This window comes from Notamacropus eugenii, chromosome 1 (assembly GCF_028372415.1).
Source record: "Notamacropus eugenii isolate mMacEug1 chromosome 1, mMacEug1.pri_v2, whole genome shotgun sequence".
In the NCBI taxonomy this organism is placed as follows: Eukaryota; Metazoa; Chordata; class Mammalia; order Diprotodontia; family Macropodidae; genus Notamacropus; species Notamacropus eugenii.
In genome coordinates this window covers 192,793,955-192,817,708 of record NC_092872.1, presented here as the reverse complement: position 1 = coordinate 192,817,708, position 23,754 = coordinate 192,793,955, and the positions used below count along the sequence as shown (strand labels likewise).

General features: G+C 41.6%; 1 protein-coding gene across 2 annotated transcripts in view; it reads right to left on the bottom strand.

The window, feature by feature from the left end:
* Window positions 1-23,754, bottom strand: part of VWA2 (von Willebrand factor A domain containing 2) — a 47,615-nt gene that overhangs the window by 6,026 nt on the left and 17,835 nt on the right. For both annotated transcript variants that reach the window (XM_072623241.1, XM_072623232.1), the window contains exons 4-12: window positions 23,021-23,154; window positions 19,514-19,623; window positions 13,866-14,060; window positions 12,438-12,571; window positions 11,355-11,487; window positions 7,151-7,206; window positions 5,054-5,161; window positions 2,730-3,311; window positions 28-579 (exon numbers count right to left, since the gene is read on the bottom strand). In XM_072623241.1, the coding sequence (XP_072479342.1) occupies window positions 28-579; window positions 2,730-3,311; window positions 5,054-5,161; window positions 7,151-7,206; window positions 11,355-11,487; window positions 12,438-12,571; window positions 13,866-14,060; window positions 19,514-19,623; window positions 23,021-23,154 (2,004 nt within the window). The remainder of the gene's footprint in view (window positions 1-27; window positions 580-2,729; window positions 3,312-5,053; window positions 5,162-7,150; window positions 7,207-11,354; window positions 11,488-12,437; window positions 12,572-13,865; window positions 14,061-19,513; window positions 19,624-23,020; window positions 23,155-23,754) is intronic.

Sequence of the window (23,754 nt, the reverse complement as noted above, 5' to 3'; positions counted from 1 at the left end):
GAAACCATTCACAAGCAATCAGCTCACCTTCACATATCCTTTCAATGAATAAGTCTTGGTAGTTCTCTAGGTCTTCATAAGAAGCCACATGTATTAGGAAGTCAGGAGAGCCTGCAAGTCTTAGGAGCGTCTCCTTCAGGACAGGTCCCACAGCTATGACCAGGACAGAGACGCCATTATTTCGAAGCTTCTGGGCAGGCACAACTGCATCTTCAGTTCTAGTCCCTTCTGTAATCAAGACTACTGCCTTGCTCACACCAGGCCGGGCTCCCTTCTGGACAGTCATCACCTCCTCATAGACGTGCAAGAGAGCATTGCCTGTGGAGCCAACCCCACCCACATAAAGGGTCTGGTTGATGGCCTGCAGGAAGCTGGAGCTAGTAGGGTGTGTGTCCAAGGCAAATGTGGTCTTGACCCTGCTGCCATAGACAACCAGGCCTATCTGGGTCACATCCCGGTTTATGTTGAATTGTAGGGAGCTCCCTCTTACAAAGCTCCGGACCTTCATGAAGTTTGCTTGTCCCACTGTGGCTGATGCATCCAACAGGAAAACCAGGTCCAGCGACTGAGACTGGCAGCCTAAAAGAATGCAAATATGCCAAGTCTTTAAGGAATCAGCATCTTAGCCCAGGAGTTCTTTACCTGGAACCAGTGAACTTAAAAAAAAAAGTTAACTTTACTTCATTATATTTGTTTGGCTTTCCCTGTAATTCTATTTATTTTATCCATTTAAAAACATGAGTTAGAGAAGAGATTCATAAGTTTCACCACACTGCCTATGGGGTTTATGAAAAAAAAAGTTAAGAACCCCTGCTAGATTACAACCTGAAAAACCCAACCTGTGTCATCACACAGGACTAACTGTGGCTGGAGATGACTTGGAAATCTCACCTGTGGTTCAGGAAAGCTTTTAGCTTCTGGCTGAGGGATGGCTACTAATCCGAGTTCATCAATGTAGGCAATCTCTCCATTTGTTAATTTCTATACATTCTTGATCAGAACCAGTTAGGAAGCCACTCTGACCTCCAGGGAGAATCACATTTAGGGGGTAATCAATCAACATTTACTAAGCACCTATGTGCTGGGTGCTATCCTAAGTGCTGGATTAAAAACCCTCCTTTTAATAACCTCAATAAGCTAGAAAACATTTGTGGGATAGTGACCAGGTTGCTGAGGAGATTTCAAGTCATTCTATACATAAAGGAATTGTTAAGGAATTAGTTATGTTTGGTCTAGCAGAGATACAACTTAGTGAGATTCATGATAACCATCTCCAAACATGAGATTTGGTTGTTATGTGGAAGAGCAATTGAACTGCATTACCTCAGAGGCCAGAATGAGCACCAGTCAGTTGATGACTACATGTTACAGGGAGGCAGATTTGTAACTCAATATAAACCACAAGTTCTAACACTTAGCACTGTTGAAATGAAATGGGTTGTATTGGGAGGTAGTGAATTCACTATCACAGAAGATCAGCAAAAGGAGGCTGGATGACTGACCACCTTCCAGGAATGTGAGTGTGGGGAATGCATACCTCAGGTATGTAGTGGGGGGTCTCTTGCAGTTCTTAAAATTCCACAATTCTAATTAAGTCCACTAACACCACCATCAAATAGAGAAAAGGCTTTTTCTAATGCTGACATCAGAGGATAGGACAACCAGCTGCCTTATAAACTAATTGTAACACAGCAGACAGACTCAGTTGTTATCTTTGAGGGATACAATTTGATCCTTGCTATATAACAGGGCTCTATTGTACCTGATACTCAGTACCTGGATCAGTACAGCATGAGGGCAATTGCTTTTTTAGACCTTTCCCTTCCCAAGGGAATAATCCCTAAAAAAGGGCATCAACATATTGTACTAAATATAAATTTCTTTCAACATAACATCTGTTGAGTTCTGAAACACAGCTTTAAGTTACCTATGGACTAAACTTGGTATAGAGAGTGCCCAATGAGAAAACTCCCCACCATTGCAGATGGGCACTTACACTGCAAATTATGTTTGTAGAGACTTGACTGAGGGCCCAGAGTCACACCAAGTCTGTCCAAGGCAGGACTTGAATACAGGTCTTACTGTCTTCTAAGGCAGCTCTCTACCCACAATATTAACATACCACATTGCTTCTCTAAGTTGCCTATATTTGCAGTAAAACCACCATTTATTTTATCTCAATGTTTTCTTTCATAATTTGCTTTCCAACCACTTCCTGGCCTTGTGACATATTGGATGTCCTTCCTTTCCAGAAAACTAACTCATCATTGGGAAATCTCACTTTCCTACAAGACTGAATTTGCCTGGTACTTTCTGCCCCTCATGGGCATGGGCTCCAAGGCCTCTATTTAAGAAGGGGCGCAGCACAGTCTTTTCCCCTTTCTTACCAGCTATACGGCCTTCAATTTCTTTGGACTTTTCTCTCATGCCTGGGTAATTCCTCCTCCTTTTCAGCTTCCTTTTTTATTTCATCTTCCTCAATCAGACTATAAGGTCCCTGAGATCAGGGGTTGCCTCTTTTTTTCTTATATTTGTAAACGCAGCACTTAATACAATGCCTGGCCCATAGTAGACGCTTAATAAATGTTTATTGACTGAGTGGATATGAATGCCTTTGGTTAAGAGGGGCATATTTTTCTATGAGCTCTGGGTTATTTTGGCCAAGATTCCTTTTGAGAGCGAGTTTACAAAACTAATATTCTTTATCTGTTTGTAAGTAAACATCTTACCTGGCCTCTGGAGACTGCAGATTTTTTTCTGGAGTTCAGGTATTTTGTTGAAAAGATCCTGAGGGTTGGAGTAGATTATCACCTGCTTTGGGTTGCCAGTGATTTCTTCCAGCTCTGCTCTCAGAAACTCACTACCTACCCCAATCAGGAAGAGTTTCCTATCACGGGCATATCTTACTGGTCCTGCCACAGGGTCTTGGGACCTTGAGTTGGTAAGCAGGACCACCACCCGGTGGGGCTGGGGATCAGAAGTCTCTCCAGAAGGAAATGTGTCCCTGAAGCCATGTTCAGCAACATATTCCAGAGCTCTACCTGTCAGTGTGGCTCCCCCAATGAAACGCATTCTGTCCAAGCTCTTCATGAGGCTGAGCACATCCTGGTATTTCCCCATTTGGATTGGGATCTCCACCTCCTGACTGTACTGGGCCACTGCCACATTTACTGGAGAGTCCATGTTCACCACAGCCTGGACAAACCTCTTTAGAAAGGCCTTGGCCTGAAGGAATCCCTCCAGGGTTGTCCCAGATGAGCTATCCAGCAAGAAGAGGAGGTTGACGCTGCATTCCAGGCTCAACTTTGGTGCTGAAAGAAGAGAATTCATCATCGTTATCACTGTCAATCGGTCAGTAGTCAGGGCATTGGCACACAACTGGGAGATAGTGTCATATCTGAGGAACAAAAGAAAAGTAGATTGGATCATAGTGTGTGTGGAGGGGAGTGAAGTATAAGAAAACTAAAAATACAAAGAGAGTAGGTTGTAAAGAGCTTTAGAAATGTCAGAAGATTTGATCATGGAGGTGGAAGGGATTCACCAGAGTTTACAAAGCAGGTGGGTGACATGGTCAGGCCTACACTTCGGGGAAATCATTGGAGCATTTGTATAGAGGATGACTTGGAATGGGGAAGAAATTTGTAAAGGGAGACCAGTCATTCAGGAGATAAAGAGGGCTTGAACAGGAGTGGAAGCAGTATGAGTAGAGAGAAAGGGACATATGAGAGGAGTTGTGACGTTAGAAATGACAAAAACTGGCAACTAATTAGTGATGTAGAGTAAAGATGTAAGGAATTGAGAAAGACACTGAGGCTACAAACATGGGTGAATGGACAGTTGATGGTGCCCTCAATAATAAGGAAATTCAAAGACAGGAGGACATGGAAGAAAGATATCACATTTTGTTTTGAACACGTAAGATTTTGAGATGTCTATGTCACATCTAGTCTGAAATATTTAACAGGCAGTGAGTGAGGTGGGATTGGAGATTAGAAGAGAAATTCGGCGTGGATATGCAAATCTCTGAAATTATCTGCATAAAGATGATTGAACCCCCTGGGAGCTCGTTAGATCACCCGGTTAGACAGTACAGAGATAAAGGATAACCCATAATTAGTGGGTGTGATATGAAGATCCAGCTAAGGAGACTAAGGCAGGGAGGGTGGTAACACAAGGAGAGAAATCAGAAACAAAAATCGAGAGATGAAAGAGTATCCAAAAGAATGTGATCAATAGTCTCAAATGCTGTAGAAAAGTTAAGAAGGAGGAGGATGGAGAAAAGGCAGTTAGATTTGACAATCAAGAGCTCAATTAGAAACTTTGGAGAGAGTGGGTTTCAAATAAAAAAGCACCACCACATTGCCTTGTGGTTATAAAACACTCAATATCCATTTTAAAAAAATTGATTTCTAAAACAAGCCTTTGAATGAACCAAAAGGAGCTTCCTAAAGTGCAGATCTGATTGGGACCGTGTCACTCCCTATTCAGTCCACTCCAGTGGTTCCATGGTAGGTCTAGGATCAACTATAAGATCCTCTGTTTGGCCCTTAGATCTGGCATGCAATTCAGTTTTATCCTCTTCTCCCCTAGACTATACATAGCCTCACACTATAGGCCTGCAGGCTGCACATACTTCTTAAGAGTGAAAGCATATCGACCATATAAGTTTACTTCTACAGAAGGGAGGACAAACACATCACAGTTGTGAGCTCAGGCTCAGAACTCAGAGGCTGACATGGATGTAGTCTGCAGCCAGGGGTCCAAAGGCATGTATTACTTGTGACCAGCAACAATTATTTCCATTTTGAAATGTCTCAATGTAGGTGGATGGAATCACCTTGCCCTCTATCACAGCTCCACGACATGGATTTTTCATAAGAACTGGAAAGCACAAGGCATTCCAGAGAAGGCATCTACTAAGAGGCCAGAAAACTAAACAAAACTAGAGGGAGTAGTCTGGGTCGAACTTTGCATGGCTCTCCAACAAGCTGCTCCTTCCAAAACATCTGTTATAGATCAGTACAGACTTATGATTAACAGAACAAATACTTACCACAGTTGGCCTCCCCTCCAAATCCAATGGGACAGAGACAATGGTACTTGTCTAATCCCTCTAGAATGCATGTGCCTCCATTCTGGCAGGGCTGGGAATCACAAGGATCTATCAGGCAAGAGATGTGCATGAACCAAAAACCAAATTAGTCAGAGGTAAAGCAATGGTATGGCATGGGGCTGAAAATCGGATCTTGGCTCTCAAGCCAGGACTACCAATAGTTCACTGCACCGATCAAAAACAAGTATTAGTTAGTGAGACTGTGTGGTATAGTGGAAAAAGTGCTGTCTTTAGAATCAGTGGACCTGGGTTCCAAACCTACCTCTGACACTTACTACCTGCATGACTGTGGGCAAATTACTTAACCTCTCTGGGGCTGAGTTTTCTCATCTGCATATAGCCTTTTTGATCCTATGATCTCCCTCTGTTCTATGGAAATATTTTCTCAGGTCAGTGACTGACTCTAATGTGTTTGTCCTTCGTTGCTGAAGAAGACCATGCCATCAGGGAAATGATGACATGACTTGCACTGGACTTTGTTTTGAGTGAGGGAGGGCCATGCAGGTCACCAGCCTCATTTCTCCCCCAGAGTCATCTGAATCCAGTGACCAGATATTCATCAGGATGACTGGAGATGACCCAGGATGCGGCAATTGGTGTTAAGGTCACACAGCTAGTGAGTGTCAAGTGTCTGAGGTGAGATTTGAACTCAGGTCCTTCTGACTCCTGCACTGGTGTTCTATCCACTGCACCACCTAGTTGCCCCTGACTGACTCTAATATTTATAGCAAGGAAGAACCAATAGCTAATTAATCATAGAAAATCAGCTAATTAACAAATCGAGTATATTTTTGGTTCTGTTGCTGAATAGTAATTTGTCAGAATAAGTAAGGCCCTACATATCTTAAATATAGCATGGGAGAGAGCGTTGATTGAGCCTGCTTTCAAATTAAAGGCTGGGGAAATTCAAACATTTTGTTGGTTTATAGGAACTACTGGCTTTAAATAAAACTAGCTCTTTTTCCTTAAAACAGAACGTAGTTAGTTTTGGACAAGAAAGCACAGAAAGAATCCTGAAAATCATTTTTCTCCCTTGCTGCTGAGACACAAGTCAACATTTGGTTTTGAGCTTTGACAGGGATAAAGAGTTCAATGACACAAGGTATATAATGTCACATTCAATATCACTGTAATTTTTTCCCAAGATATTGGATAGAACAGTCTTCGACTTTTAAATGCAGTCTTTCCAAAGGGATAAGAACAGGACTAGATCTGTGATTTCATTGATGTTAGGATGATGTAGAAAAGCCTTTACTAATGCAAGACAATGTCTTTTGTGCAATTTATAGTCCTACAGGGATACCTAAATTATTTAGAGCTTCAGTGACTTGTCTAAGATCACGCATCTAGAATGCGTGAGGGACGGGCCTTGAACCCAGGCAATCCTGGCTTTGATGCCAGCTCCTTCCCTACCGTAATTCTTCTCAGCCATTCTAAAAGGCCTTCAAATTAAAGGTGTAGTGTTAGTGACAAGCTAAGTGTATTTAAACATGAAGCATTATACAATAAACGCTTCTGCACTGTGACTTTCCCCACCATGATTTTGACATATTGTGGGTCAGCATAAGAAATTAAATAGGATTTTTTGGGAATTTTGCAGAAGCTGCAGACCACTGGTGAAGGTGAGCAGACAACACAGAGACTATGACCAACTATTTAATCTAAATTTTACAATAACATACTGTAAACACCCCATAAAAGAAAAAAAGTCAGACTTTTCTAGTACAAAAGGAGGGACAAAAATTTTTATTCGTATTTTCCAAATCATGGGGGACCTGTGCCCCTAACCCCCACAATGTGGAGGGGATAGCCATATACGCAACCACAGCCTCTGTGAAAGCAGAATCCATTCTGAAGAATTCAGTCCCGGATAAGAACTTGGCTATCAACTCCTGGGACTAGAAGCTTGGGTAATCAGGTGATCCTGAGAGAAAAGAGATACACTTGCAACATCCAAGAACTGCCTGTCCTAAGCTGTTTTCAAGTGCTCTTTTACCAAAATGACACAGAAATGAAAGATCACTCAGAAAATCATACCTGGACATACTGTTCTGTAGCATGTGGCCGGGTGAGTTATAAAAACTTTCTTCCAGCTAAAAAAGAAGAAAGGGTATAGGACTTGATTCAATTTAATTCAGCGATGGTTAAGTACCTGCTATGTGCCAGGGACTGTGCTAGGCTCTGAGAATATAAAGACAAAAATGCAACAAAGCTGGAAATATCCAGGAACTCTCATCTGCAGAAGGGATGCAACATATACTCATGTAAACGAAGATAAAATAACTTGAGGAAAAAAGAGAGATTTAACATCTTGACTGGTGGGGGCAGAGGGATGGGGAGGATGGGGAAAGGCTTCCAGAAATAAAAGAGCACGCCAGACAAAAGAAACAGCTCAGGCAAGGGCACAGAGAAGTTTGGGAGACAGTAGTACAGTTTGCCTGAAAGAAAGATTACATGAAGAAAGACTAATATGATCATGAAAGGTTCTCTGTTTTATTCTGCAGAATACTGGGAGCAACTGAAGGCCTCTAAGCAAGAAAATAGGACAATCCATCTGAGTTTAGAAATATTTATTTAGCAGCTATGTGAAGCTCGAAGTGGAGAGGGGAGAGACTGAAAGTAGGGAGGCCAATTAGGAGGCAGTTACAAGGGTGGTTAAGATCTGAACAGAGGTGACCCCTATGTAAGGGAAGAATCCTGGAGAGAATTTGACAAAATGTGGATTAGATATGGGGGATGTGAGGAAGAGGAAAGAATCAAGGATAACTCTGAAGTTATGAACCTGAGTTATTGGAAGGATGGTGGTACTTCTCAGAGAAATGAGGAAGGCTGGAAGTGGGGAAGGGAGGGGAGATAAAGAGTTCTGTTTTGGACATGCTGATTTTGACATGTGAAAATGTCCAACAAGATCCAAATGATAACTGAAAACTGAAGCCAATGGAGGGGGAGCAAGATAAGAGTTCACAACTGAATCTATGGGGAGAAGAATGAGATAGAGGGAAAGAGGAAGACAGTAGCGGAGGTGTCCATGACAAAGCCTGAGGAAGACCCACAGTCAGAGGATGGGAGACGGATGATGATCCAGCAGAGAACACTTAAGAAGGAAAGATCAAATAGGGAGAGTAAGAAAAAGGGTAATGTCACAGAAGCCAATGGAAAATTGCTTCTTGCAGCTGGGCAAGCAGGTGGCACACACCCTGCTCCTGAGCAGCTGGAAGCTGAAGGACCATTTAAGTTTCACAGTTCTGAGTGACAGGGGGCTAAGCTAACTGGTTTCTGAACTAAGTCTTGCACCAATATGATGTGCATCTATGCTGGAGGGAGGGAGGGAGGAAGGGATGGATGGAAGGAAGGAAGGAAAGAAGATAGGAAGGAAGGAAGGAAAGAAAGAAAGGGAGGGAGGGAAGGGGAAAGGAGAAGAAAGGAGAGGAGGGAAGGAAGGAAATTACTTCTTAGTCTTTTGGGTACCATCAAGCCAAGCGGATAAAAGGTTCGAAGATGTCAAAAGCTGCAGAAAGGTCAACTGAAACAAGGACTAAGAAAATGCCATCATATTTAGTAGTTAAAGGAAAAATTAAAAATCAGAAAAAGAGTGGGAAAGAATAATTAAAGGGGTACATCCCTGAAGGAAACAGGAAAAAAAATGGGATCAAGGGCATAAGTAGAAGGATCAGCCTTGGTTATTTCTAGAGCATTGGACTTGGAATCTGGAAGCCCTGGATTCAAATCTCACCTAAGATACTAGTGGTGTGACACTGAACAAGTCACTTCACCTCTCTGGGCTACAGTTTACTCATCTATAAAATAAAGGGGGTTTTCCTTGATGGACTCTATGGTCTCCTTTAGCTCTAGATCTATGACTCCATGAACTTCCTCAAAAAACAGGAACATAAGAAGAGAGAATGGGAAGTAGGAGGAGCAATGAGGAGGTTTTTAAGATTGGGCAAAGGGAAAAGAGAAGTTAACTACAGATGGCTTTTATTTGCTCAGTACACTAAGAGGCAGGAGAGAAGGCGGAAGAAGAGTGGCTGTGGGGAGTGAAATAGGTAATGAATGAATAAGAGTGAAATAAGTACTGAATGTAAATGTGCCAAGTATATATAAAATGTTGGTTGTTTTTTTTTTTCACCATTTCTGAAGAAATTCTGCTTTGTGAGAAAGGAGTTATGATCTGCCCCAGTGGAGAAGGTATTCAAACCTACCAAATTAAAGATCTTCGAAGAAATAAACCATCTCTGATGGAGGCAGTATGGTACACAGTGAGTGATAACCTTGAACTAAGAACTCTGAGTCCTTGATCAGGAGACTAAGGTTCTAGCCTTGGTTTGGCCATTAACTAGCTGCGTGACTAAACTTGGACAAAAGTCATTTCTACTTCCTGTGTCTCATTTTCCTCACCTGTAAAACCCAGGGGTCAGGGTTCAGTGATTTTTAATTTCTTCCAGCTCTAACATTCTATAAAGCAATCTCTCTCTATTCTTTCTGATCTAGGAGAATTTGCTCATTTCCTTAGGGTTGACAAGCATGCCTGCTGGATCTGCAGCCAGCTTCCAAAACATCGGTTATAACTCTGGCAGGGGGTGGCTGGTCAGCGCAGAAGGGAGGGATACAGCAGGAGGGCTCCCTGGTTCATCCCAAGTCAGCCTTTAGAACTAGAAATAAGTTTGTACTAGTGCAAAATGTGCTCCCAGGAGAAAAAAGTCAAGTTGATTAAGGCTCAAAGGAACTGCTAAAATGTCTGCCAAATTGCCAGCTCATTAAGGATTTTCTCTTCCTTATTTTGGGCTGGGTTCCACAGGTTGCATAAAATTACAAGCCCAAGCAAAAGCAACTACACGTGTCTTTGAAATGGAAAGAACAGAATTTCTTGAGCTGAATGAGGTTCTTGACCCAGCAGGAGCATCTCTATTTCCTCCAAAAGCACTGTCCTCCATACTTAGGGAGGTCACTCCTGACCCTGTACCAGAAGAGCAGAATATTGGGCTGTTTTTCCAGGATCAATATGGATGCACATCTTGTGACTGTGGCTGGGGTCAGAAGTGTAGCCTGTGGTCACGGAGTCAAAGACTCATAGACTTTACAGCTGGGAGACATTTTAGAGATCACCGGCTCACAAGACTGGGAGAAAGAAGGGACCATTGAGGTGACCCCCTAGTATTATAGGTGGGAAAAGTGATCCCTAGAGAGGAGAGGTTAAAGTCACACAGAGAGTATGAGAGTCAGGATTTGAATCTCTCAGTAGCAGAAGCAGGAGGACTAAAAATCAGGTTTTGTGCTTGTCAATTCAGTGCTGATGGTCCTATACAAGGCAGCTAGATGGTACAGTGAATAGAGAGCTATGTCTGGAGTCAGGAAGACCAGAGTTCAAATCCAACCTCAGACACTTCTAGCTGTATGACCCTAGACAGTCATTTAACATCTGTCTGCCTAGTTTCCTGTTATAAGGACCAATTGGCACAATATAAATAATTAGGCATTATCATTATTATATAAGAATCAAGCTGAGCTTTGGTAATACCATGCTCTAGCAACCGATATTCCCACCTACCCCTTCAAAAAGATCTCTAAGCCTGGATTTTGTACCATGTCTTACTGCAGAGGAGCCTCAAGTATTTGGAGTCTTTTACCGCTTGTGTTCAAGCCTCTCTTGACGTCGCACTCAAGGTTGAGTAACTTGCCTGACGCTGCACAAGTTACTAGCTTAAGAGCGCTGGACTTAAAGTCAGAAGAACATGGGTTCATAGACTGCCTCAGAAATTTATTCTGAGCCTCAGTCTCCTCATCTGCAAATCTGGGATAACAGCAACCTTCCTCCTGTGGTTGTTCTGAGGATCGAATGAGATCATGTTTGTGAAGCTTTTTGTGAAGGGTGATACAGACAGCAGGTGTTATATAATGAATGTTTGTGGCTTAGGTCTCCAGCCTTCGAGTTCGACTAGCCCAAACTAGTTTCACTTATAGGCCTCACACAGCAGTAAATTAATGAGACATTTCAGCCTGCTAAACATTTTCCTCTATCAACAGAGACCTCTGATTGGCTCTTTCCCACCTGGCCCCTTTCCCTGGGCCATGTTCTGCTCCCTTCTGCTGAAGACTCTACTGATGTATTTTTATGGAGGGCAACACTCCACAATTCCCTCTGCCACTGCACCCCATGTGTACTGCTTGTTTCAGAACTTAATTAGAGGAATCACACACTCCTGGTTCTGGCCCTATGACCCAAAGAATAGAGTGGACTCACCTGTAGAATGGGCAGAGGGACGAAAATACTGCATTGGTTTTCTTTGAACCTCTCCAGCACAAAGAGCTGCCAGTGACCTCTCTGATGGTTTCGAGTGTCTTTCGTTCACAAAGGTGAGCCTCAATTCTGCAACCTGGGGTAAACACCCCCAAAACAGATGCCCAGGAGTTCACCCTGATTTCCCTTCATTGTTGATACCAACTACAATGTATAGGTTCCACTCATCTTTACCAACTATTTGCTCATACTTTGGGGAAAGGGTCCTAAGGAAAGTCAAGCAATAGGAAAGAATTATGGCTGAAGGACAAGGCAGGAGACCCAATAGCCTTAGGGCCCTAACTGGTGCTTCCCAATTTTTCTCAGTCTGAAACATGTTTATGAACTTGCTAAGATATATCAGGGGGTATCCTCCTACTCTTTCTAATCCAATCATCCTCCAGTCCACCCCATCCATCAACCATATCATATAGATAAGATATGTGGATAACACACAGTATATATGTACATGTATATAAACATATGTATATGTGTGTGTATACATACATACACACATGCACAGAAGCCCTTCTCTCATAGTCACCACTGTTTTCATTCTCCCAGGGTTGAAAATTAGCAAAAACCCATTGCATATCAAATCTGCCATAATAGTCCAGGTGAAAAACAGGAGCTAAGAAAATTGGTTTGAGAAGCAAGAAAGACACATGAAGGGATAAAGGGGTAACAATTTCCACCCTTCCAAATCTGTTTCCTCAAAAAACAAGAAGGGAAGCTCCACCTGCTCACAGAGAGGTAAAGAAGTCCCAAGTCTGGCACTAAAGTTATTGGACCCAAAGATAAGTCCATCGAAGTAATGCTACCATTAGCCTAGCCTTCAAACCCCAAGTCTCCTCCATCTCCACGTTAGATAAATACATGAGGCAAGGCTACTCATGGACCAAGCATAGGGGTGGCAGAAATAGAAGGCAAAAATGAAAGAGCAGCCATCTTCTCATCCTTTCCTCTTGCAACATTATCCTCAGAACTCCCAACCCTTTCTCTTTGAGGACAGCCTGAAGCTGTGCAAGCAAGCAGCAAGAGCTTTACCTGGAGCTGTGGCATTGCAGATGGCCAAGCTGGAGAGAGTGCTGGACAGGCCATTGGTGGCATCATCCACATGTTCTGCAAACAACATATGTTGATCCTTGGGTTCACTTGCCAAGGTGTGTAGCTCTGTCCACCTGCCCAAACAGAGAGAAATTAAAATAGCTCCTGTGATCACAAGAGTAGATGGGTCCTGAATCATCAAATGAGAGATGGTCTTAGTCTCATTTTAAGACTGTGCACTATCTTATTGAGAATATTATGTCTTTGGATGGAGCGGTCAGGACTTTTGGACCAGGTAGATTCTCCTCTTGAACCATGGCTACCAGATATCTCCCAGAAGAGCTAGAATTGGTATTGATAGTCATTTCCACTCAATTAGTGACAGGCAGAGTGGTATAGAAAATACTGTACTGCATTTGGAGTCAGAAGACCTGTGTTCAAACTTGTCAGATACTTACTAGCTGTGTGACACATAGCGAAGTCATTTAACTTCTCTGGATCTAAGTTTCCTCATTTGTTGAGTAAGTAGGTTGGACTCAATAATCTCTAAGATCCCTTCCATATCTATGAACCTATGAATTAGTAATTAATTCATCACCACTAGTAATTATTCAATACCCATTAAATTCAGGGTACTGTCTAATTCTCTGAAAGAAAGCTTAAGAAAAAAATTGCAATGTTGCCATGGAAAGAACACTGGACTTTGGTGACTGAAAACCTGGGTTTGACCTCCCTGGTTTCCTTTAAGTCCCAACTAGAAGGCCCCCTTCTGCAAGAAAATTTCCCTAATCCTTCTTAATTCTAATGCCTTCCCACTATAAATTATTTCATATTTATTCTGTAAATAGTATATTTTGTATTTGTTTGCATGTTGTCTTCCTTGTTAGATTAAAAGTCCCTTGAGGGCAAGGACTGTCTTTTGCCTCTTTTTGTATCATTGGCACTTAGCACAGTGCCTGGCATATAGCAAGTCCATTTGTAAATGTTCACTGAATGAATGAGTTGTTATCTAACTCTAGAGATTAGCAGGGTGACCTGAGACAAGAAATGTATTATCACTGAGCTTCATTTTCTTCGTCCATGAAATGGAGATAGTATTTATTCTAGTCACCTCACTGGACAGTGGTTATAACCAAAGGAGAATACTTGAAGTGGAAACACTACGTAACCTTTAAGTGCTACATAAATGTGACTTGTTATTACAGAATAGTTGGAGAGACAAGCCACACGGAGGAAAAAAAAATAATAATACATGGAAATTTGTGCTAAGTACTTACAGCTAGAGAAACACCAAGCTGCCAATACTGGCCAGTGAATAGGGGGATACACTTGAGATTTCACAAGCCTAAGGCTATAGACTCCACACACCAGCTAGTTTTTTCTCTCTCTTCTGTTGCTGCTGTAACTGCCTCTTCCTGAGTTTCTTACCTTGGGAACCTGACTCCCACAGCAAACACCACAATTCCCTTTTCTTTCAGTTGCTTGGCAGGAAGGGCAATGTTTCCTTGGGACTTCCCATCAGTGACGATGACAAGGATCTGAGGGACAGAAGAGTTCCTCCCCCCAGGGAAACCTTTGTGGAGAAGGTATTTCAGAGCAAAACCTGTTTCAGTGCTCCCTCCTCTGAAAGCACAAAGAAAAAAAATGTATAGCCTATATCAGATTGCATGCCATTTTGGGGAGGGAGGAGCAAAGGGAGAGAGAGAAAATTTAGAACTCAAAATCTTATAGAAGTGAAAGCTGAAAACTAAAAACAAACAAATAAAAAATGAATAAGAGATTTTAAAAAAGAATTCATCTTTTTGCCTGTTTGCCCATGACTTCCCATCCCACAGTCTCAGTCACTAGAGCTAAAAATAAAAAAGTACTCACTAACCATCGCTTTGTTCTCTTATTTTTCATAATTCATTTTCCATTGCAATTGGGCTTTTTAAGAAACTCTTTTTTGTTTGAACACCTGCCAAAGGGTGTCTTTTATCTGATCTCCCCGGTGGATTCTAGCCTCCTCCATATCGGCTCACTTGTGGCTAGGGCACAACTTCAGGGATTTGAGAGTCAATTAAGCAGACTTCAAATCCTTCTGATCCAAATGGAGGAGGCAGGCTTTCCCACTTGTGCCCCATTATCCAGCACATCTCCCTACACCATCATCTACTGCCCCATCGAAAGGTGATATGAAGCCATATGGATACTGCTGGTTGACTATGGCCAAACCTGGAAGGGTAGAATGACCAAAGAGAAAAGGCAGCTTCCCAACCTTACAGATAAAGACTTCACCTTGGACCAGAGTAATGTCATCACAAGATACCTGGGCTATAAGTTCAGGCTGCACAGGAAGGACACTTGAGAAGCTACTGTGGCAAATGATGGGACAGATGAAGGACTGCTCCCCTCTTCTAGCAGAATTATGAAGAGGGGAAGGAGAAATAGGGCAAAGCATTCCCCCACTAGCTGAAGGTTTTGGTGACCTATTGGCCCAGAACCAGAGAGCAGAGCCTTCATCATGGAGAACCAAATCTCTTTTACTAGTTATGACTTGCTGGACTTCCTGCTGACTCACCAAACCCTGGAGCCCAGCTGCCTGGATGCCTGCCCCTGATTCTCTGCCTGTGGAGCCCAGCTCTCTTTCTGGCTAAAGCTCAAGGCCTCCCTGGCCTTAGCCCAGAACACTGATCTCCTCATCAATGACAACGGTAAACAATGAGGGGCTTGTTCCTGCCTTTTCATAGACAATAAAGGCTTTAAGACAAGCAATACAGAATGGTGAGGTCAAACTCAAATAGAAACAGAGGTCAACCATACCTAAGGATCCCTGCAGCTGCATATTAAGTTAGAGAACTGCATATATACACATATATATGTATGTCTGTATTGTGTTAATATCATTCAATACATTAAAATTAGATAGGAGCTCTATGTTCATCTGGTTCGGGCAGCACTCAGGAGTGCTGTGGGCTACATGCAGCCTACAGGCCATGTGTCTGACCCCTCTGACATAGGGGACTGAGTGTTAGACTTCAAATCAGGAAAACATGGATTTGAATCCAGCCTCAGACAATTGCTGCGTGACCTTTGGCAAATCATTTCATCACTCTCAGACATAATTTCATCACCTGAAAAATGGATATCATAATAACAACAGTACTTAACTCAAAGGTTGCTATGAGGATCAAATAAGATACCATGTAAAAAGTACTACCCAACCCTTAGAATGTGATAGGAAGGTCAGTGTTTGTGGTTCGGGTCATTAAACTGGTTGTACAGTCATTTCTGCTGATTATGCTCTACCATTGCAGTCCTTTTACCACTTGGATATTCTTTGTATAGCAAGGCAGTAATACTAATAACACATACATATGGCTTTAAAGTTTACAAGGAGCTCAACACGTGTGATCTCGTTGAGTCCCATAACAACACTATGAGGTAACTGATATGAGCATTACTAAGACTCAGGGAGATTCAATGACTTTCTCATGCTAACAGTGCATGGCAGAGGGAAGGTTTGAACCCACTCCAGGTTCATCACTCTGTAATACTGTTATTATGTTGGTCCCTACCAACCAAAGTGAAACAAGAAGTTTTAGCTAGTACTGTCTAGTATGGGCTCTGCTTAGTTCATGATGTGGTTTCTGACTTTAGAATCTGGTGTCATTCAGCCTAGAGGCCCTGGGGAAGGGGTGTGATGGGAATGGGGATGAGGAGGTGCACAGCCAGGGCCAGAGTTGAAGTATTTATTTTCTTTTTAAGGGACTGAATTTATTTAAAATTAAAGACATGCTTTGGTTATTGTTTTCACAGAATATGATTGTAGTGCATCCTTACAACTTTTTTTTTAAACCATGATGGGAATTCTTAACCAGTAAAATGTACATTTTGGTAACTGTTTTGATACGTTTGATTTCCTTTCTAACCCTATACATTTTATTCAATGCCTTAAATACTGTACTAGATGGACAAAGGGATCCATGACACCAAAAAGGTTAAGAACCCCTGCTCTAGGACATCACCTTTTCAATGGCTAATCTCTAGGTCTCAGAAGAGAAGCTTCCTCTTCTAAGGACCTGAATATTGGCCTTTGCTGATTCTCAGAACAGGCCTGGAATAGTGGCTGACAGAATGAGAATCGGGCACTGAAAGAAGCTTGGTACAAATCCCACCTCCAACATTTACTAGCCACGGGCAGATGGCCAAGTCCTTTCTGAGGCTAATCCACACTGAAAACAGTGCTTGTAATCCCTCATAGAGTGTTTGAAGGCTCATATGAACCAATTTAAATAAAACAAACTTAGAAAAATAATGCAAATATCAGTTATTATTAGTTTCATTGTAACTATGGAAGATTAAAAGTTACATATCTTTTTATTAATTTGGATTTCTACACAGAAACACTGGTCTCATTAGCTTTTGGACACTACGCTCTGCAGGGTACAGTTGCTCATGAGGCCCTTCCTGGCCTTGAACAGTGATCACTGACATCACCATTTAAAAGCCCATTTTATGTCACAGGAATTCACAGTGCCAGGGTTATATCTAGACCCCGCAATTTCTTTTTCCCTAGAAGAAAGATAAACTAATAGTTTCTGGCCCCCCCTCAAATTATTTGATCCAGCCTGACATTTAAACTTTTCATTTCTAAGAGGGATAAACAACCAGTGCAGAGGTCATCATTTTGTCAGCATTTTTTTGTCCTGATTCATAACATTTCATCATGATGACTTCTGGCACAACCTCATTTTCAGCGTCTCCCAGGATCCCTAATGATGGTGAAAAATAAGTCACTATTGCCTTCAATAACCTTTGTAGACTATAAGAAATGAGATGGTGAATACATAGAATCTGTTCTGGCCCTTACCTTCAACAGAGGATAGAGACCACAGACTTGTTTAAACATCTTTTAAATATCTCTGCTTTTTAGAGAAAAGGGTCCCTACCACCACTAGTGGCTCTGAATGAGCACAGTCTTAACATTTTTATTTTTAAAAATGTTTTTAAAAGCAGCCTACCACCTTTAGTTGAAAAGCAGTATGTGGTGGTACGTGGGCAGCTAGGTGGCCCAATAGATACAGCGCCAGTCCTGGAATCAGGAGGTTGTTGTTCAGTTGTGTCTGATTCTTTGGGACCCCATTTGGGGTTTTCTTGATAGAGATACTAGAATGGTTTGCCATTTCCTTCTCCAGCTCATTTTACAGATGAGGAAACTGAGGCAAACAAGGTTAAGTGACTTGCCCAGGGTTACACAGCTAGTAAGTGTCTGAGACTGGATTTAAACTCAGGAAGACAAGTCTTCTTGACTCCAGGCCAACACTCTATTCACTGTGCCACATAATTGCCCAGGAGTCAGGAGGACCTGAGTTCAAATCTGGCCTCAGACACTGACTAGCTATGGAACCCTGAGCAAGTCACTTAACCCTGTTTGCCTCAGCTAGAGAAGAAAATGGCAAACCACTCCAGTATCTTTGCCAAGGAAACCCCAAATGGGGTCTTAGAGAGTTAGACATGAGTGAAACAATTTAACAACATGAGATAGTGCATAACTGTCAGCTACACTGGCTGCCTCCTAAATTTCCAAGTTGGGAAATATTTAAGGAAATACATAAAAATACAACACTGACAATGTTATTCGTAGTTTTCTAAGTATGTGACTGGGCAGGGATCAATTTCTATTTGAGTTTGCCACCAATGGTGGTATAGTTGCACAGCAGGCTTCAGAGTCTAAAAGCCCTGAGTTCAAGATCCACCTTTGATGATTTACCCTTCCATTGCCCCAGGAAACTCTCAGCCTATAAGTCACAAAGTAGGTATTAATCTGCATTGGAGTTCTTGCAATGAAATCACATGAATACTCCAAAAATAAAAACGTTAGTTATTCCATAAAAAGGGTCACTAAGAGGTTAATCTCAATTCTTTTCAACTGAGATTGCTTAGCACTGGAAAGAGCCCTGGCATGGGAGGTAGGAGAGCTGGCCTCTTGTCTCAGCTCTGCTACCAACTGCCTGTATGACCCTGGGCAGGTCACTCGACCTTTTTTGAACCTCAGTATCTTCATAAGTAAAGTGAGGCTAGAGCAGATTATTTCTAAAGTACCTCCCCACTCTCAAAATCTTTGATCCTTCATAAGGATCAAGATAAAACTTCCCAGTTCTTTGTTTGTCACCCATAAACAATCTAATAAGGGTTATGGTAAGAGAAGGGAAGTAACTCTGCTCAGTCATGTACGATGGTTTGTTAAGATCCTCTTTCATACGCTGAGGTTTATTCAGCTCTAAATTTCAGTGATTCTGTGATACAAGAATAGCAAGAGACACTTAATCAAATTCTTTACTAAAATCTGGGCTAATTATATTGGTGATGTTCCCCTGAGTGTGAATGAAAGAAATAAGATTAGTGTGCCATGCCCTCTTTGTTCCTAGCTCTTTGATCACTGTTGCCTTTTTTAGACATTTTCTAATCATCCTTCTCATTCTGAAATTCTTCCAGGAATTGAAGTGGCCTATAGTGTACAGGCTCCATTCTCTTCCTTTTTATTCATTCTTAAAATTGGGATATTTGTCCTTTTCCAGTCCAAGGGAGATGAGATGGGGAAGGAAAGGGAGAAGCAGCTACTATGTGCCAGATGCTGTGCTTAGCATTTCTTAAACCAGTATTACCGCATTTGATCCTCACAACACCTCACAGGTGCTGTTATATCTCCATTTAGCTGAGGGAACTGAGGTAAACAGGAGTTAAATGACTTGTCCAAAGAAACACAGCTAATAAGTGTCGGAGGTCAGATTTGAACTCAGGCTTCCCTAACTCTGTATCTGGCACTCTGTGCACTATGGCATCATTTAACTGTACATGATATATGTGTGTATGCCTGTGTTTGTATATGTACATGTACACATACACACATGTATGTGCATTAACATATGTGTATGTGTATATAATGACAGCTCTTTACCACCCTTAATCCCCAGAGCTACAAACTGTGCAAAGCACATGCCAGGATGGGGTGAAGGAAAGGGTAGAATCCTCCAAGAGGAGCCATCCTAGAAGATGTCAACATCAAAAACCTAGAGTTATCAAATCATACTTACTTGAAAACTATTTTCTTGATTTTTTCTTTTACTTCCTCTCGGGTGAAAAATGAATCCAAGGGGAATTCCAGCTGAGGAACTGAGCTAAATTGTAACACACCCACTCTAACCTGCAAAGAAAACATTGAACCTGAGTTCCCAACATTCCCAACCCAGAAACCAGGTTTTTTGTTTTTGTTTCTTAACACATGCTCCAAAAGGAGGTATAACATTGAAGAGAAAATGAATGGAACAAGTTGTGTCTGTAGTGGGTTTTGTCAAGGGGCTTTTCTCCAGGCCCCTTTTTCTGTGTCTCATAGGCAGACATTTCTTCCTTCATGGTAGACTGTGGAGATGGAGAAGCTACACCTGTTTTCAATAGCATGTCTTCAGTTGATAATCACCCACTCATTATAGACTCCTTCTTTAATAGTCAGCCACACTATATTCCATGACCCTTCTGGAGCTAGGGTGACATGAACAGTTCCCAAGCCTCAGACTGAGAACCAGTTAAGAGTCCAAAATGGTATGGCAGGAGCAAGGGACTAATTTGAAAAACGTCAAGGTGTCTGTAGTACAAAGACCCCCAAACAGACTTCAGCACCTTCAGGAAGAGGGAAGACATTATATAATAAAGCACACAGAACCAGCATGTACTGAGTTGTATGAGAGCAATTCTGTGTAAAACTACTTGTTGAGTCCTGGAAATAGAAAAAATGTTTTACATAAAGTGGGCCATAAACATCTAGGTATCCCCCCCATGACTCAAGCCTTCCATCCAATCCTTCATAATCCAGAATCTCAGAAGAAACAATGTTCCCAAACATTCCAGTTGCCTTCCCTTCAGCTGTTGCCAACTGAGACCAAGATCTGAAATGGGAAACATTCTTCACAAATAAACAATGACATTTTCCATTTCCCATTTACTTCATTGGCTCCAGTATCTAATACCAGTAGTTTTGAGACAGCTAATCAAAATATTTCACTCAAGTAGACACACTGTGCTACCTGGATCAAGCTCAGCACATCTTTCCTTTGTAGATGAAGTGAGCTCAGGGAGGTAAACATCAGGTATTTTGAGTAATAAGATAATTAAGGGGGGGAGAGACAGAGACAGAGAGAAAGACAGACAGAGACAGAGAGACAGACAGAGAGAGACAGAGAGAGAGAGCCTTTGAGACAAACAGCCATTCTTGCTTACAGGGTTAAGTAGAAAGAGGAAGGCTTAAGCCAGCAGTTCAAAAGGTAAGGCATTTAACATAATTAGTGGTTTAGAAGAAAAACAGTTATCTTCCCCTGCCTCAGTTCACTGTGGATGAAGTAATAAGCCTAGCAGAGCTTTTTAGACCATGGTGTAATTACCATATTGTATACAGGAAGTGAACTTGTCTGCTTTTAAAAGTCAAGAGAAAGACTTCAAATACCTTAAATCCACCCCCTAACAAGATGGCAACACTAAAATGCTTTAATTTCTGTTTATTTAAAAGTTTCTTCCCTAAAAGCAAAGGTATCGAAAGCAAAGTAAGGTACAAATCATCAGCTTATCCTTGGAGGCAATAATAGGAAGGCAAAGATCTGTAAAACGTGTGGGTGACCAAGCTAAATCCTGAAGTACAAATAGTACTGGGGGAAAGGATGGAAAGAATAAACCTATTAGGTAGTCATTGAAACTCAATGTGTTCTCCTTTGATAGGACATTTACAACTACATAGGATCTCAGAATGAAGAAGGACCTTTAAAAAAAAACGCCATCTCATCCAAACTCCTAACACATGCAAGGATCTCTTTCACAACATACCTGACAGGTGGCTTTTCAACCTTTATTTGAATGCCTCCAGTGACCAGAAACACCCTAGCTCCTTGTTGTGGGATAGCTCTGTTTGCTAGAAAGATGTTTATATTAAGCCCAATTCTGCCTCCCAGGGGTCAAGTCCATGGAACAATATGTCTCCTTCTTCTTTTACATGATCACTCTTTATATAATTTTAGATAGTTATTCTATCCATTCCCAAATCTTTTCCTCTCCTCAATCTCCTCAGATAACAGTTTCAAGTTCCCACACCATTCTAGCTACCCATCTCTAGAAACTTCCTAGTATGACATCCTTTCTCTTAAAATGTGGAGCTTAGAATGGAGATATTCCAAATGTCATCTAGCACCTTCTATCTCAGATACTGGACTTTTTTTTTTTTTTGCTGATGACATAGGGAGTAAGAGCTGAAAAAATTTCCCCCACGTTTGCCTGCCTGGCTGGTTCTAAATGGGGTCTGTCAGATGGGAAAGGCTCTGAGGATGCCTGAGGACAGTTGTTTATGGAAGCATCGAATGTACAAGTTCTCACCCTGACACTGCTCCAGTTCAAGTGATGGGTGAACCATGCCGTAAGGAAGTGTCATGTCATGACGTCATTGCCTCACCCCAAGATGAGGAGTAGACACAAACTGGAATCTGTCTCCCATAACCATGGAGCTTGGAAACTTCTTTATTCTACTGCTTTACATACAATCAAAGTGTCAACGACATTCTCATGGTCTCTCCAATGGAGACTTGGACTACAAGTTAGAAGACTTGTGCTCAACAATAAGTTCTGCAACCAGTTAGCTAGGTGAAAGACACAATTCACTTAGGCTCCCCAGACCTAAGATTCTTTGTCTGTAGAAAAAAGAAGATGGGAGGAGTGTACTCTGGGGTCTGCCTCTCCCAGCTCTTAACTCTACGATTTCCATGACATAGCTGAGATCTGCCTATTGAAGTGCTTCCCTACATGTGTTTATGTTAAATTATAGAAAGCAAACCAGCACTAAAAATGCAGAATGAGACACATTTTTAGACCTGGCCAATATAGGATTATGTATATTTGTTATAAGGGTTTTCTTTTTTGCCCCAGTGGTTTTTTTTTTGGGCGGGGGGACAGTTGAAGGAAAAGAAGGGGAGAAAATAAATGTTTACTAATTTTTAAAAGTTAGATTTTTTAAAAAATAGCTTAGCAAGTTGATATGAGCAAAAGCTCTCAATCTATATCCAATATACATGTTCCCTTGCAGGGCTGGTAGCAGATCCATCTCAGCCAGTGTGGCTTTGCATACAGGTACTGCTATATTGGTAAAGGCATTAAATTTTATGGTAGGTCAAACTCTCCAGCACAAGATTATCATTCTCTCATAATGACACCCCAAAGCAGGAAAAAGTTTGCCCTAATTAAAAGCCTGTTGGTCTCCTTAAGATTAACCCAGGAATGTCAGCTTAGAATCCTGCTTTCTTGCCCACACTATGTGTGTTACTGTGATCTCTAATTTAAGAAAATTATGACTTTCCCAATGAAACTGCCAATTTTTGGAAAGGATATTCAAGGAAATCACACATTGCTCACAAATTAGAGGTACTACCAGTGAACAAAGATGCTAATTTCACCAGGTTTGGTAAGAGGAGAGCATCTATAAATTTGGAAAGGGCTAGTCGCATTTGTGGTATCATTCACGTAAGGTTTTTAGGCTTAATGGGGGGTTTATGAACAAGATTGGTACTCACTCTATCTGTATCGATGGCCAAGGCATCACACAATTTAATGGCAAAGTACTTAGACCTTTCAAAGCTTCCTTTCCCAATGCTGTGAGAGCCATCCAAGGCAAACAGGACATCCAGAGCAGTGTAACACTGCATCACTAGAAAAGAGAAGAACTTAGGTATCAATTCAGATCCATTGTAGATCAAACCAACACATGGGATTCCTCCAGAAAATACCACCAATTGATACTGTGAACATCATCTTGCAATATTCACCCTGATAAGCTGTCTTACGACTTGGGTTGACACTTTGCAACCATTTGGGGAATCATACTTTATACTATGCTGACAGAACAGAGGGTCTGTAAATATCCATAGAATGTCAGTATGATACCTGAACAGAAAGAACCCTGGACTCAAGAAGTCAGAAGACTTGGTTTCAGGTGCTGGCTCTACCTTGTTACCTGGATAAGTCAGTTAAACCTTTTGGATATTTCCTCATCTCTTAACTGGGGCTAATAATTTTATTCCATACTTCACAGGATTATTGGAGAAGAACACTTTGCAAATTGTTAGATGCTATATAAATGTGAGTTGTTATTATTTTCAGGGATATGGAAGTGAAGGCTACCCAGCTGAAGAGAGCAGCACCAATAGCCTGTGTACCAAAATAAACAAATTGTAACATGGCCGAGGATCAAGAGCAAAGAGTAGCATCCATCAGTCTTGGTCAGTGTGATAACTTAGCAACATAAAGG